The sequence below is a fragment of the Lissotriton vulgaris genome, chromosome 4_1, assembly GCF_964263255.1.
Source record: "Lissotriton vulgaris chromosome 4_1, aLisVul1.2, whole genome shotgun sequence".
In the NCBI taxonomy this organism is placed as follows: Eukaryota; Metazoa; Chordata; class Amphibia; order Caudata; family Salamandridae; genus Lissotriton; species Lissotriton vulgaris.
The window spans coordinates 1,394,321,002-1,394,333,915 of record NC_141691.1 but is presented as its reverse complement, the minus strand read 5'-3'; the positions used below and the strand labels follow the sequence as shown (position 1 = coordinate 1,394,333,915).

General features: G+C 44.2%; 1 protein-coding gene across 2 annotated transcripts in view; it reads right to left on the bottom strand.

Annotated features, from left to right (window-relative positions):
• RBBP8 (RB binding protein 8, endonuclease) overlaps positions 1-12,914 on the bottom strand; it is a 446,933-nt gene that overhangs the window by 72,025 nt on the left and 361,994 nt on the right. For both annotated transcript variants that reach the window (XM_086965639.1, XM_086965638.1), the window contains exons 11-12: positions 3,492-4,335; positions 2,727-2,856 (exon numbers count right to left, since the gene is read on the bottom strand). In XM_086965639.1, the coding sequence (XP_086821765.1) occupies positions 2,727-2,856; positions 3,492-4,335 (974 nt within the window). The remainder of the gene's footprint in view (positions 1-2,726; positions 2,857-3,491; positions 4,336-12,914) is intronic.

Genomic DNA, 12,914 nt, shown 5'->3' with positions numbered 1-12,914 from the left:
GCACAAGGCTTTAAAGAGGATTCTTTTATTAACAGGCAACTAGTGCAGGGCATTAAGGGCTTTCAGCGATGAAGCTTTCTTCAGTAGATTGAGAACCAGGCGGCTGCCGCATTCAGAATAGGTTGCAGCCTGTGTAGACTTTTTCGTTGTTGCTCCAAGGTAGAGGACATCCCCATAGTCCAGCTGTGCTGAAGCAATAGTGTGGAACAGGGTTTTCCCGGCTAAAATGGGAAGAATATTCAGAGGTTTTTTTTACATTTTGAGAATCCCAAAACATTTCCCTGTGACTTTCCTAGTATAGGTCTCAAAGGAGAGTTTGGGGTCAAGCCAGATTCCCAGATTTTTAACTTCCTCTTTAGGAGTGGGTATGGGACTAACATCTGGAAACATCAGTGGGCTGAGCCCCTACCCTAGTACGCACACGGGAGGCCTCTGCCTCTCCTCAACCCCACATATGGTGGCTTTGCCGAACTAAATACAGATTGGGCTCTTTTGCTCTTCTGATGCACACGTCCTTATCTGTGGTTTACCTAATGGCGTGTGCCCGGACAATCGGAGGATAGACATACTGTAGAGGTGGCCTCCCTATCTCTGGTACAACTTCCTACCCCTGATGTTTGAATGCTGACTGCCTGATATATCCAAGGCTGTGTTGGATGGACTACTGAACAAGGTATTATGCTACTGTGGTGCCTTGTCTTTTCTTGAACATGTAGAGCATACTTACCAGGTGGCCTTATTTGTGGCAGTATAGGACAGGACACCATACATACATACATACATACATACATACATAAAGAGTTTGATGATCCGGATGATCTTGAACAATTCTTGTCCTCACTTCCTGGAACTGACATGAAGATTTCGTGACCTGACATTGTGAGCCAACGGGCAACGACAATGGGATTGGACATAGAAAATCTTCAACGTGAATGCCCTAGTGATGACTCCCCGAAATGTCAGGGGTTGGATACTGTACTGTGGGAGGTGCCTCTAGATGGAGCCGACTCTCCTTTGAGAGGAAGCAATAAGTCGTGCCCACCCATCAAACCCTGACTATACGCAGCCCTCAGTCAATCCAGGGAACTTTGCTCTCTCTCTGAGAGATCACATAGGTGAGATCCATCTGATACTTTGAGAATTGCGGATGGGTGGACATTTATCTGATGATTATGGCGGCTTGAGTGGAGTGTTTTGTCTCTCTTGTTCTAGGCTGCATGACTGGATTAGCGCCTTCTGGTCGAGGTCATTTACCTCCTTTTGCAGTTACATGTTGCATTTGCCCAGGGCCTGTTCAGGAGAGGGAGGTGGTTTTGGTAAGGCTGTGCGATTCAGAGTGATCCTGGTTTGTAACATGAATGTGATGAGGGATCCGGGGTGGCGGAGGGGCAGGAGGTTTACTTGCCTGTTTAAAGCAGTTTATATTTCTCATATTCATTAGAACTGCATGCTACATTCCTTTCTAGTGTGTTACGTTATTGATTATTAGAACACCAACATATACTTGGTGTACAGTGCTTTATAGAACCTACGTACCCATTGTCTTGTCACTTATTGCACCTCACATGGCAGCATTGTCCAAGAGCCACACCTACTACCGTTGCCCCACTTCTGCTATAGGTGTCTGTGTTTGCTGCACCCGCCGTGAGGGACTCTGATCTATCAGAGCAGTCCAAACAACTTTGCATAATCTATCAATGTCAATGACCTCACTAACTACATTAAGAGGAAGAAAGTACTGACAAATGTTGCTTCAAAGTCCCCAGACATTGTCTTATTACAGGAGACACATCTCTCAACTGGGGTGCAACAATAAGACAAAAGAAACTATCATAACATTTAAGGCATTAGTAGGACATCACTTCAAGCATCCCTGCCCTATGTCAGCTTCCTGATTGGTCCGGCTGATAGATTTTGAGCTCCAGAGAGACTGAATGTGAAATTGAAAAGAACCAATGGAAATACGCGGCAAGATGAGGTGACTTCTGCCACTACAACATCAAGGTTGCCTGTTTTCAGATTTTGGCGACAAAACTGAATGCTTCAGCAAGACTTCAAACTCATTGAATATGGCATTGCGGGGCTCTCACTGGCCACATCAGCCTGCCCAGTCCCGCTGGAGGGTTCCAACTTCCATTTTTATGACTAGGCATGAAGGTAGCTTTGTTGGTGGGGGCAGTAAACTCTTAGGGTTATCTGACCAGCACTTGATCATGGTCGGCTTGACAAGGCATTTGAGACCTGGAGTCACTCACATCCGTAGACTCCTATTGGCACATTTTGCCATTTAAAGCTAGGAAAGCTTGTCTTCTGACCCTTTATCTGATTTTAACCATTCTTTCTCATGTACTCAAAAAGAATTTCCCCTTTTACTAAATTAGTTTGGGAATGCCATCGTTTGATCTTGATGACTTTATTGTTGTTTGGTGCTGCTTGAATACATCATGCCTTCAACATGCCTTCTCTGAGGAAGACCTGTTGCTTAACGCTTTTGCTGCCAGGGTTTATCAACATTTTAAGCCCTATTTGTATGTCGTACGGGCAGGGAAAGGGCTAAGCCATAATCTGGAAGAAATTAGCACAAGGTTCCTCGTAGAAGCCTCTAGTAACTGGTCAAGACATTATATTATTACTTTGGTGGGAGCATTGAACTTCTAACTAATAATCAAGCCTAATTCAGTGACGGAAAATAATTTTTTTTTTTAATGTACTAAGCAAGCACATACCTTGTTCTTTTTCCAGTGACTTGCTCTGTGGATTTGCCATACATGGGTTCAGCTGAAGCACTGATGCTGGCTCACATACCTTCTTTTCAGTCTTGGGTTTTTTTCTTGGGAGCCCATGCACAGCGGTAACCTACCAAAGAGACAATACAATCAATTAACCGCTGTTTATCCAGCCATCTATTCGTTTACCTGTATATCCATCAGGAACTGCTAGTTCTGGGAAAAAGAGGCAGGGTGGGGGAGGGCGGTGGGGACAGAGGACAACGAAGATAAAAAACAATTTTTACAAAAGAGGCAGGGGGGAACGGGGGACAACGAAGATGAAAAAATAAAAAATACAACTTACCTGCTGCCCTAAGCATTGCGGCGCACTCTTATGCTCCTCTCTGCCACTGCAGGCAGGTACAAGCTACCAGCCTGCCCTGCATGAGAGTAGCTTCAGGATTGGACCGAGCGCCGATGATGTGCGTTCCAGGAAAGACTAGGAGTGTGTGCCTGCTCTTGCCAGCCATGTAGCTGGGGTTGGAGAGGGGTCACTGCACATGTGGTTTTTGGCAAGCCTGAGACCGCCAGCCTAAAACCACATGCGCAGTGTAGGCAGAGCTCATTACACCCTTTCCAGCCTATCATAACCCTGACCAAGCTAAATAAAACGATAAAACAGGTTTACATTTTTAAAACTACTGGAGGAGTCGCTGTTGCCATCCATCCACCTATCCATCCATCCATTCACTCACCCCCATAAATCCACCCACCCATATGTACCTTTACATCATCAAAAAGATGATCTGAGTCGCTAGCACCATTTAGCAAGGGAGCAGTTTTGAAGGAAGACCTATCCTCTTGCTGCAATGTTTTCCCACTGGAAGTAGCTGTGCAAAGAGGCTGGTGAGTCACCTCCTCGGCACAGAGATCCTCTGTGAAGTCTCTGGCTCCCTTGTAGCTCCCATTATAGGTCTTGGAGACCTGCTGAAGTGCATCATACAGAGTAATTTGCTTTAGTTTAGTTTTACTAGTGCCTCTTGTATGGTTTGTTTCTTTAGAACGAACACCTGAAAATCGATCTGAAAGATCAAGAGGTTTATCAACTGAACAGTCTGCCCTGGAGTCAGCTCTGACAGGGAAATTATTTTCCTTGTTAAATGTCTTTTCACAGCAGGTATCGCCATCAGGGTCTTCCTCATTTTTTCTCTTTTCACCTCTACCTCCAAGTCTTTTGGATGGTATGAATAATTCATTCTTTTCAGTGGATTCTTCTTTACTTGGACTTGTGCAAGAAAACAGTTCACTTGTACTTCTCTTCAAGACCATGTGCCTGCTTGCAGACGACTGACTGAGTACAGTTTTCACCTCCGGCACAAACACAAGAGGGGCAACAAGGGCTACATCTTCCGATTTTGATCTGCCTTTTAATGTCCTAAAGTCTGATGTGTTTTGTGAGGGGACTGTTTTCGCATTTACTTTACTTCCAGGTCCTAAGAGAGAAGGGGAAGGGCACATTTCGATCTCAGGGCTATCACTGGTAACAGCTGGTGCTCCGAACACAGGTGAAGCTGGAGCATGAGCCCAATCTGCATCTCCTTGTATTTCCTGAGAAGAGTCATCATACCTGAAAAACAATAATATGTATTCATTGTAATATTTTTTACAATTTAAACATCACTTTTGAATAAAAGCTTGTTCACTCATTTTTATGCATACGTTATCATTAAATAACAAAAAAGCCAAATTTGGGGCAACAATTATCTGTCATACCTTCAAACGTCTGCTGTAGTACTAGTCACTGTGACAAAGGTGACTGCAAAAACAATTTCTCTTTTTGTGAATCTCATACATTTTCCAGTCTTTTCCATCTAGGGTTTTTACACATGAAGTGGCTGGATCTAAACTAGGCTGCTTCTGCTTTGACTGGATCTGTCCTCACCAGATTCAGAAGACATCCTAGTGTTTTTCAGGGACCTTAAATATTTTTATTCCGCATGTAATATTAGCTGATGAGGTGGCTGGGTACCACACACATGAAATAGACCACCCTTCCCATAGGGGGTCCAATACTGGAATGGCTGTTATGGAGTTACAGGGTTTATCAGGGAAGTGAATGAGAAAGGAAAATGCTACTTACCAGTATGCATCTGTTCTTGGCATGTAGAGCTGAAGATTCACACACTGTGCATAGATCGCCATATGGTGTTGGGCCCTGATGTTTGCACTTTGTTGTTGTCTTGTAAGAAGTCTTTGGAAGTCACGAGATAGGCGACTCCTCCTATGGACTATAGTGCGCATGGGCATCAACTCCATCTTCGAATTGTTTTCCGCCATGAAGGGAAATGATGGAGTTTTGTGAGAAACCGAAAGAGATGTCATGTATGTTGTATCTAATTAAGATAATACTGGAACAGATAAAGGTAGAGGCGGGTGGGCATGTGTGAATCTGCAGCTATACATGCCAAGAATAGATCATACTGGTTAGTAGCTTTTTCCGTTCGAGGTATATGAGCTGTACATCACACACTATGCATAGATTTTATAGCAGTACTCTCCCTTAGCGGCGACCACCAGTATCTGTTGCAGTAGTCTGAAATAGTGTTTTGAGTACAGCCTGGCCCAGATTAGCTTGTTGTTTTGCCTGCACATCTACACAATAGTGTTTTGTGAATGTGTGTGGTGTAGACCATGTAGCTGCTTTGCAGATATCATCTAAGGGAATGTTCCCTAAAAATACCATGGAAGCCCCTATTTTGCAGGTAGAGAGGGCTTTAGGGGGAATAGATAGTGTATTTTTTGCTTGGTTATAGCAAATTTGTATACATTTGACAATCCATCTTGCAATTCCAGACTTTGATATGGGATTGCCTTTATGTGGTGGTGAGAAGGCTACAAAAAGTTGTTTTGCGAAAAAGGTTTTGTTCTGTCAATATAGTAAAGAAGTGCTCTTTTTACATCCAGTATATGAAGAGCTCTTTCTTATACTGTTTGTGGTTGCGAGAAGAACACAGGCAACTCAACAGATTGGTTGAGATGGAAGGGATAAATTACTTTAGGAAGGAATTTGGGATTTGTCCTAAGAACCACCTTTTTAAGATGGAGTTGTAAAAATGGTTCTTGAATAGTTAGTGCCTGTAACTCACTGACTCTTCTAAGAGATGGGATGGCTGCAAGGAAAGCAACTTTCCATGTAAGAAATTGTAGCTCACATTTATGTAGAGGTTCGAATGGAGGACCCATTAATCTAGTAAGGATGATGTTTATTCCACACTGGAGAAGGTGGTACCCTGGGAGGAATTATTCTTTTGAGGCCTTCCATAAATGATTTAATGGCAGGTATAGTGATCAATGATAAATGTTGTCTATTTTGCCGGAAAGATGCTATGGCAGCGAGATGTAATCTAATTGATGTGTATGCTAGATTACATCTTTGAAGATGCAGGAGGTAACATATGATGTGTTGAATGGACGCATCTAGAGGATTGATTGTGTTATTGGTACAGTATATAACAAATCTTTTCCACTTGGCTGCAGAACGTTCATACAATCAGGTGGAAGATTGAGGTAACCAAATTCTTCAGGAGCCAGATCGCTAGGTTGAGCTGTGCTGGATCTGGATGTCTGATCTCTCCATGGTTCTGTATTAAGAGTTGTGGGGAGATATAGTTTTTGGTGCGGGACTACTGATAGTTCCAGTAATGTTGTGTAACATAGTTGCCTGGCCCATGTTGGAGCAACTAGGGTCAGTGGTAGTGACTGTTGTTGCAGCTTGCGCACCACTAATGGATTGAGTGGAAGATGCGGAAAAACGTACGCAAATTGGCATGACCAATTCATCCATATCGCATTGCCTTTGGACAATGGGTGTGGATATCTGGAGGCGAAGCTTGGGCATTTTGCGTTTGAATGTGTGATGAAGAGATCTATCTCTGAACGCCCCCACATTTGGAAAAACGGTTGAAGAACTTGTGGATGAAGTTTCCATTCGTGAATCTGTTGTCTTTGACGACTTAACAAATCTGCCATTTGATTCTGTATTCCTGGAAGATGTTGGGCTAAAAGGAATATGTTTTGAGGAATAGCCCACCTCCATAAGCTCTGTGCTGGTTGAGAGAGCTGCAGAGAGTGACTCCCCCCTGTTTTTGTAAATAATACATTGCTGTTATATTGTCCATCCGGACTAAAACAGCTTTGCCCCATATGCGTTTCTGGAATGATTTTAATGCCAGAAATATTGCCAGTAACTCCAAATGATTGATGTGGAATAGCTTTTGCTGAGGTGTCCATGTGCCCTGTATGGTGTGATGTAGTAGAGGAGCTCCCCAGCCGGTTAGAGAGGAGTCTGCTGTTAGCACGATCTGTGAAACCGGCTCTAGGAACGGTCGTACTTTGGAAAGGTTTTGGGTATTCAACCACTGCAGACAGCGATGTATTCGGCCGTCCACCCACAGCAGATTTGTTAGATGACCTTGAGTTTGGTTCCAAGGACATGCTAAGCATTCCGTAAGGGGATCATCTGGAGTCTTGTATGAGGTACTATGAATGCACAAGAGGCCATCATCCCTATTAGTTGCATAAACACTCGAGCTGGAAGTGAGTGTTGCGGCTAGAATTTTGTTATAAGGGCTTGCATGCTTGCTATCCTGGCTGGATTGGGATATGCAAGGCTTTTTGAGGTGTTTATTGTTCGATGTGGGACGGTTGGAGGTGAGACTTTGTGAGGTTTATTGTAAACCCTAAGTCGTGGAGTAGTTGGATTGTGGTGCATGTGTGATTTACACACTGGGTATGCGACTTGGCTTTTATGAGCCGGTCGTCCAAGTATGGGAAGATGTGAATTTGTTGTCTTCTTAAGTGGGCTGCTACTACTGCCAGACATTATTTGAAGACTCTGGGTGCTGTGGCGACTCCGAATGGGAGAACCTTGAACTGATAATGCTGTCTGTCCACTAAAAATTTAAAATATTTCCTGTGAGCAGGGTGAATGGGAATGTGGAAGTACGCGTCCTTGAGATCTAAGGTGGCAAGGAAATCACCTTGTTTGAGTAGAGGAAGGACCTGTTGAAGAGTGACCATATGAAAATTGTCTGATTGTATGCAGAGGTTTAATGGTCTGAGGTCCAAAATTGGACCTCAGGGTTCAGTCCTTCTTTGGAATGAGAAAATACAGGGAGTAAACCCCGGTGTTTTGATGATGCAGGGGAACTGGTTCTATTGCATGTTTTTGTAGGAGGGAAAGCACCTCTTGTTTTAGAAGTTTTAAATGCTCTGTTGACATTAGATGCTGTTTGGGTGGTATGTTTGGGGGAGTTGAAGTGAGCTCCAGTCAATAACCGGATTGGATGATTTGTCTCAACCACCTGTCCGTGGTAATGGTGTTCCAGACAGGTAGAAACTGTAGCAATCTTCCCCCGACCGGAGTATAATGGTGCGGCGGAGGTGGAGTAAAGTTATTGTTATTGCCCCCGTAGCCTCCTCTGGAATATCCTCTGTTAGAGGATCTCTGGGTGGGATTTTTTTAGGAGGTGGAGGAGTTGTCAGTGGTAAAACCTCTAGAGGCGCCCCTATAAGAGGAGCGACTAAATGAACTTCTGGGAGTTTGCGATTGCAAAGCTCTTATTGATTTGGAAGTATCAGTATCTTTTTTCATCTTTTCTAAAGATGAATCTACACTAGGCCCAAATAAATGCTCCAGGCCAAATGGTTGGTTTAATATGGTAGTTTGAACTTCAGGTTTGACCCTGCAATATGTAGCCAAGCATGTTTGCGCAAAAGAATACTGGTATTAATAGCTTGGGAAGCTGTGTCTGCAGTATCCCGAGCACATCAAATAGATGTATTAGTTATAAGTTTCCCTTCCTGGATGAGATCATTGGTCCTTGTTTTATATTGATCTGGAAGGTGTTGTAGTAGGGTTTCTACTTCGGCATAGTGTGCCCTATCATACCTAGCCAGCAAAGCCTGTGTTGGCAATTCTGGGACGCTGTTCTTTCACCAGATGCGTCCAACAGTTTTGACTCCTTATCAGGAGGTTATTACAAAAAACAGTGGACCCTAGTAGTTTGGGGGATCAGGGTAAGAATAGACACAAACTTGAATAGTATTTATGTCCTTTGTCCAGCCGGACAGGAATTTATTTGGCGATGCACACAATCAGAAAGTAATGTCAAGGGGGCACAGCCCGTGACCTACAGTCAGCGAGTTAGCCCTTTTCCTGGAGTTGGAGACTACCAAGGAATCTAAGGGAAGCTGCCCTTTAATGTAAACAGGGTCAGCTGGGGCAGACTTGCATTTCTTTTCCACTCTGGGGTTAACGACTCTAGCCCTTACAGGATCTCTAAAGATTTCAGGTGCGTTTTTGATTACCCCTTTTAAAATTGGGAGAATGGAAGTGGACCTTTGAGATGGTGCAAAAGTGTCCATGAGGAAATCCTCTTCTAGAGGGTCTGTGTGCAAATTCACACTGTGGTATTCTGCAGCTCTGTGTATGAGCCGAGTGAATCCTATAGTGTCCTCTGGAGGGGATGGTCTAGATGGGTAGATATCATCTTGTGATGTGCCAGGAACATCTTGAGTGCCATAATTGTCCCATGGGTAATTTGGGATATTAAGATGATTAGGTTCCCCTAAAGGTTCACCATCCCCCTCTTTCCCCAAAGTCTCCTCATCATCCAGAGGTGGAGGAGATTGTGAGGGTACTGGAGATGGGATAGGAGAGATGTGGTGTGGAGGGGGAGGTGGAGAAGGATTTCTTAAAGGAGAAGTGGCAATGTCTCTTTTCTTTAAAGGGTGTGGAGCTGGTGCAGGTTTGTCCATTTTCCTTTTGTTGGAAGGACTAACTATAAGGTGATCTGTGTTTGGGTCTATTTCTAGAGTTTTTTAGGTTGGATCAGGTTGAAAAAGCCCCTCCTCTGGAATGTTTTGCTTCGGTGCCGATTTTCTTTTGGTCAGACTGTTTGTGTGGCACAAGTTTTGGAATTGTTTTATGCTCCTTAGGTTTCGAATCGGGAGTTTTCCTGGGTTCCGAAGGTTTAGTTGGGGTCTTTGGAACCAGTTGTTTGTTTTATTCTGTTGATTTTTTCGAATCTGAAAGTTCAGTGCCAGTGGATTTCAGTGCCGAATGCGCCGATGTGGAACCAGACTTCAGTGCGGACGAAGACAGTGGTTTCTCTTTGGCTTTGTCTTTTGTTTTCGGTACGGGGGATGAGGTTTTGGTACTGACGTTAGGCTGGCTCAATCATGAGTCGCCTGAAGGCTTATGTGTTGACCTCTTTGCCGGGCCCAAAGGCGGGGCGTGGGAAGTTTTGCCCCGGTGTGCACCTAGGCCCGAGGGTGAAGGTGTTACCAAAGCTTTTTTATGAATTGTGTGTGGGGGGGGGGGGGGGGGGGGGGGGGGGGGGGGGGGGAGGGGTCGAAGTCAGTACTTACGACCCGCTGCCCTGGAGTAATGTCTTCGATGTCGGAGTTGTCGGGTTCGGAGGCACTAAGGTTCCCTCTTCGATCTGCTCCTGTTCCAGTACATTGATGCCTTCTTGGAAGATATTGTCTGTTATCAATGTCGATGATCGAGCCATAGTTCTTCAAGCTCGATGATCCCGTATTGTTTTCTTGGAGCGGAAAGAGGCACAAGCTGGACAGTCTTTGGCCTCGTGCTCAGGCAAAAGGCAGAAGTTACACACCTCGTGAAGATCAGCATGTGGAAGCTGCATCCACGTTGAGGACACTTTTTGAAAGGAGTCCTTTAAATGAGCCAAAGGGCCTGATGGTGCAGATAGGCCCGAAGGCCTATGTCGATGACCGGAATCGAAGAATTTAAATTTGTAGATTTGCGAGTCGAATGGGAAACGCGATCGAAAGAACACCGAAGAATGGGCAAAGGATTGCGCGTCGAAAGGTAGAACGCTAACGACACTGAACCGGAGCACGACAAACACATCCGAGCCCGATGGCGGAGGAGTCACCTATCTCGTGACTTCCAAAGACTTCTTACAAGACAACAAAGTGCAAACATCCGGGCCCAGCACCAGATGGCGACCTATGCATAGTGTGTGATCTGCAGCTCATATGCCTCGAACATATAGTTACTAAGTAGTGGACTTTGGAAGGACGAATTTAGTGAAGGCATACTCCTGCCATTTAGTGTTGGGTCCGAATGTTTGCAAACTGATTTTCTTCGAAGAAGTCTTTACAGTCACAAGGTAAGGTGACTCCTCTTTTTGGTGATAGTGCGCATGGGCATCAACTCCATTATTAGATTGTTTTCCCACAGAGGGTGTGAATGGAGTTAGTAAGTTTAGAATAGAGATGTCCATGCGTATGTATGTAAAGAAAGAGACTGCAACAACTATAGGTACCCGGGAAGGCTGGTGGGCGTATGTGAATCTACACCTCTACATGCCAAGAACAGATGCTCACTGGGTAAGTGACATTATCCGTTCAAGGCATGTGAGCTGGAGATCAAATGCTTTGCATGGACTATACAGCAGTATACTCCCAAAGCGGTGGCTAACCTGTAGCTGTTGCAATTGTTTGAAAAAGTGTTTTAAATACTGCCTGGCCTACATTAGCTTGTTGCCTTGCTAACACATCTACACAATAATACTTGGTAAATGTGTGTGGTGCAGACCATGTTGCTGCCTTACAGGTGTCAGCTAGGGGAATATTCCCTAAGAAGGTCATAGAAGCCCCTATTTTCCGAGTGGAATGCGCTCTAGGGGGTTTTATCAAAGTTCTTTTCGCTTACACATATCATGTCTGGATACATTTCACGATCCATCTTGCAATTCTGGATTTAAATATGAGATTGCTTTTGTGTGGTGGCAAAAAGCAAAAAAAGATGGTTTGTTTTGCAAAATTCTTTTGTTCTGTCCACATAATATAGTAGGGCTCTTCTAACATCTAGTGTGTGTAGACCTGGTTCTGCTACAGAATTAGGTTCAGGAAAGAACAAAGATAACTCAACTGATTGATATGAAAAGCAGAAACCACTTTAGGAAGAAATTTGGGATTAGTTTGAAGAACCACTCTGTCTTTGTGAAGCTGAAAGAAAGGCTCTTGTATAGTTAATGCCTGAAGTTCACCAACTCTCCTTAGTGAAGTGATTGCAATGAGATAAGCAACCTCCATGAAAGGAACTGTAATTGACACTTGTGCATTGGTTCAAAAGGTGGACCCATTAGCCTTGTAAGGAATACGTCTAGGTTCCATACTGGTGCAGGTGGGACTCTTGGTAGTATCACCCTTTCTAATCTTTCCATAAAGGTTTTAATCACTGGTACTCTGAATAGAGATAAGTGATGTATGTTTTGTAAGTATGCAGCTACTGCTGCTAGATGTAAGCAAATGGATGAATAGGCTAGTCCACATTACTGTAAATGTAAAAAATAACAGATGATGTTTAGTACAGAAGCATCAAGAGGATTAATATTGTTATTGTTGCAATAGACAACAAATCGTTTCCATTTTGCTGCATAACATGCCCTAGTAGTGAGTTTTTTTGCCTCTTTTAGGATATTCATACAGTCTGGTGGTAATTGCAAATAACCAAACTCAATGACTTCAGGAGCCAAATCGCCAGGTTGAGTTCTTTGGGATTTGGATGTCTGATTTCTCCATGGCTCTGAGCGAGGAGACTGGAGTTGAGATGCAGCTTTTGGTGTGGAACTACTGAGAGCTCCAGCAGGGTGGTGAATCAAGGCCTGTGTGCCCATGTGGGAGCTATGAGAATCTGTTTGAGGGAGGTTTGTCTGAGCTTCTGAACTACCAACGGAATGAGTGGCAGAGACGGAAAAGCATAGGCAAATATCCCTGACCAGTCCATCCATAGGGCATTGCCTTTGGAGAGCGGGTGTGGGAACCTGGAGGCGAAGCTTGGACATTTTGCGTTTTGAGCTGTGGAGAACAGGTCTATGTGAGGAAATCCCCTTTCCTGAAAGTAGGGGAGGCGAATTTGGGGATGAAGTTCCCACTAGTGGATTTGCTGTCTCTGTCTGCTGAGAAGTTCTGCAATCTGATTGTTTACTCCTTGAAGATGTTCTGCCAGGAGTTACATATTGTGGTGTATACCCCATTTCCAAATGGCTTATGCTAGGCATGACATTTGGAGAGTACAGCCCCTCCCCGTTTCTGTATATAATACATAGCTGTCATGTTGTCTGTGCGGACTAGGACAGCTGTGCCTAAATGGTGAATTTGAAAAGCTTT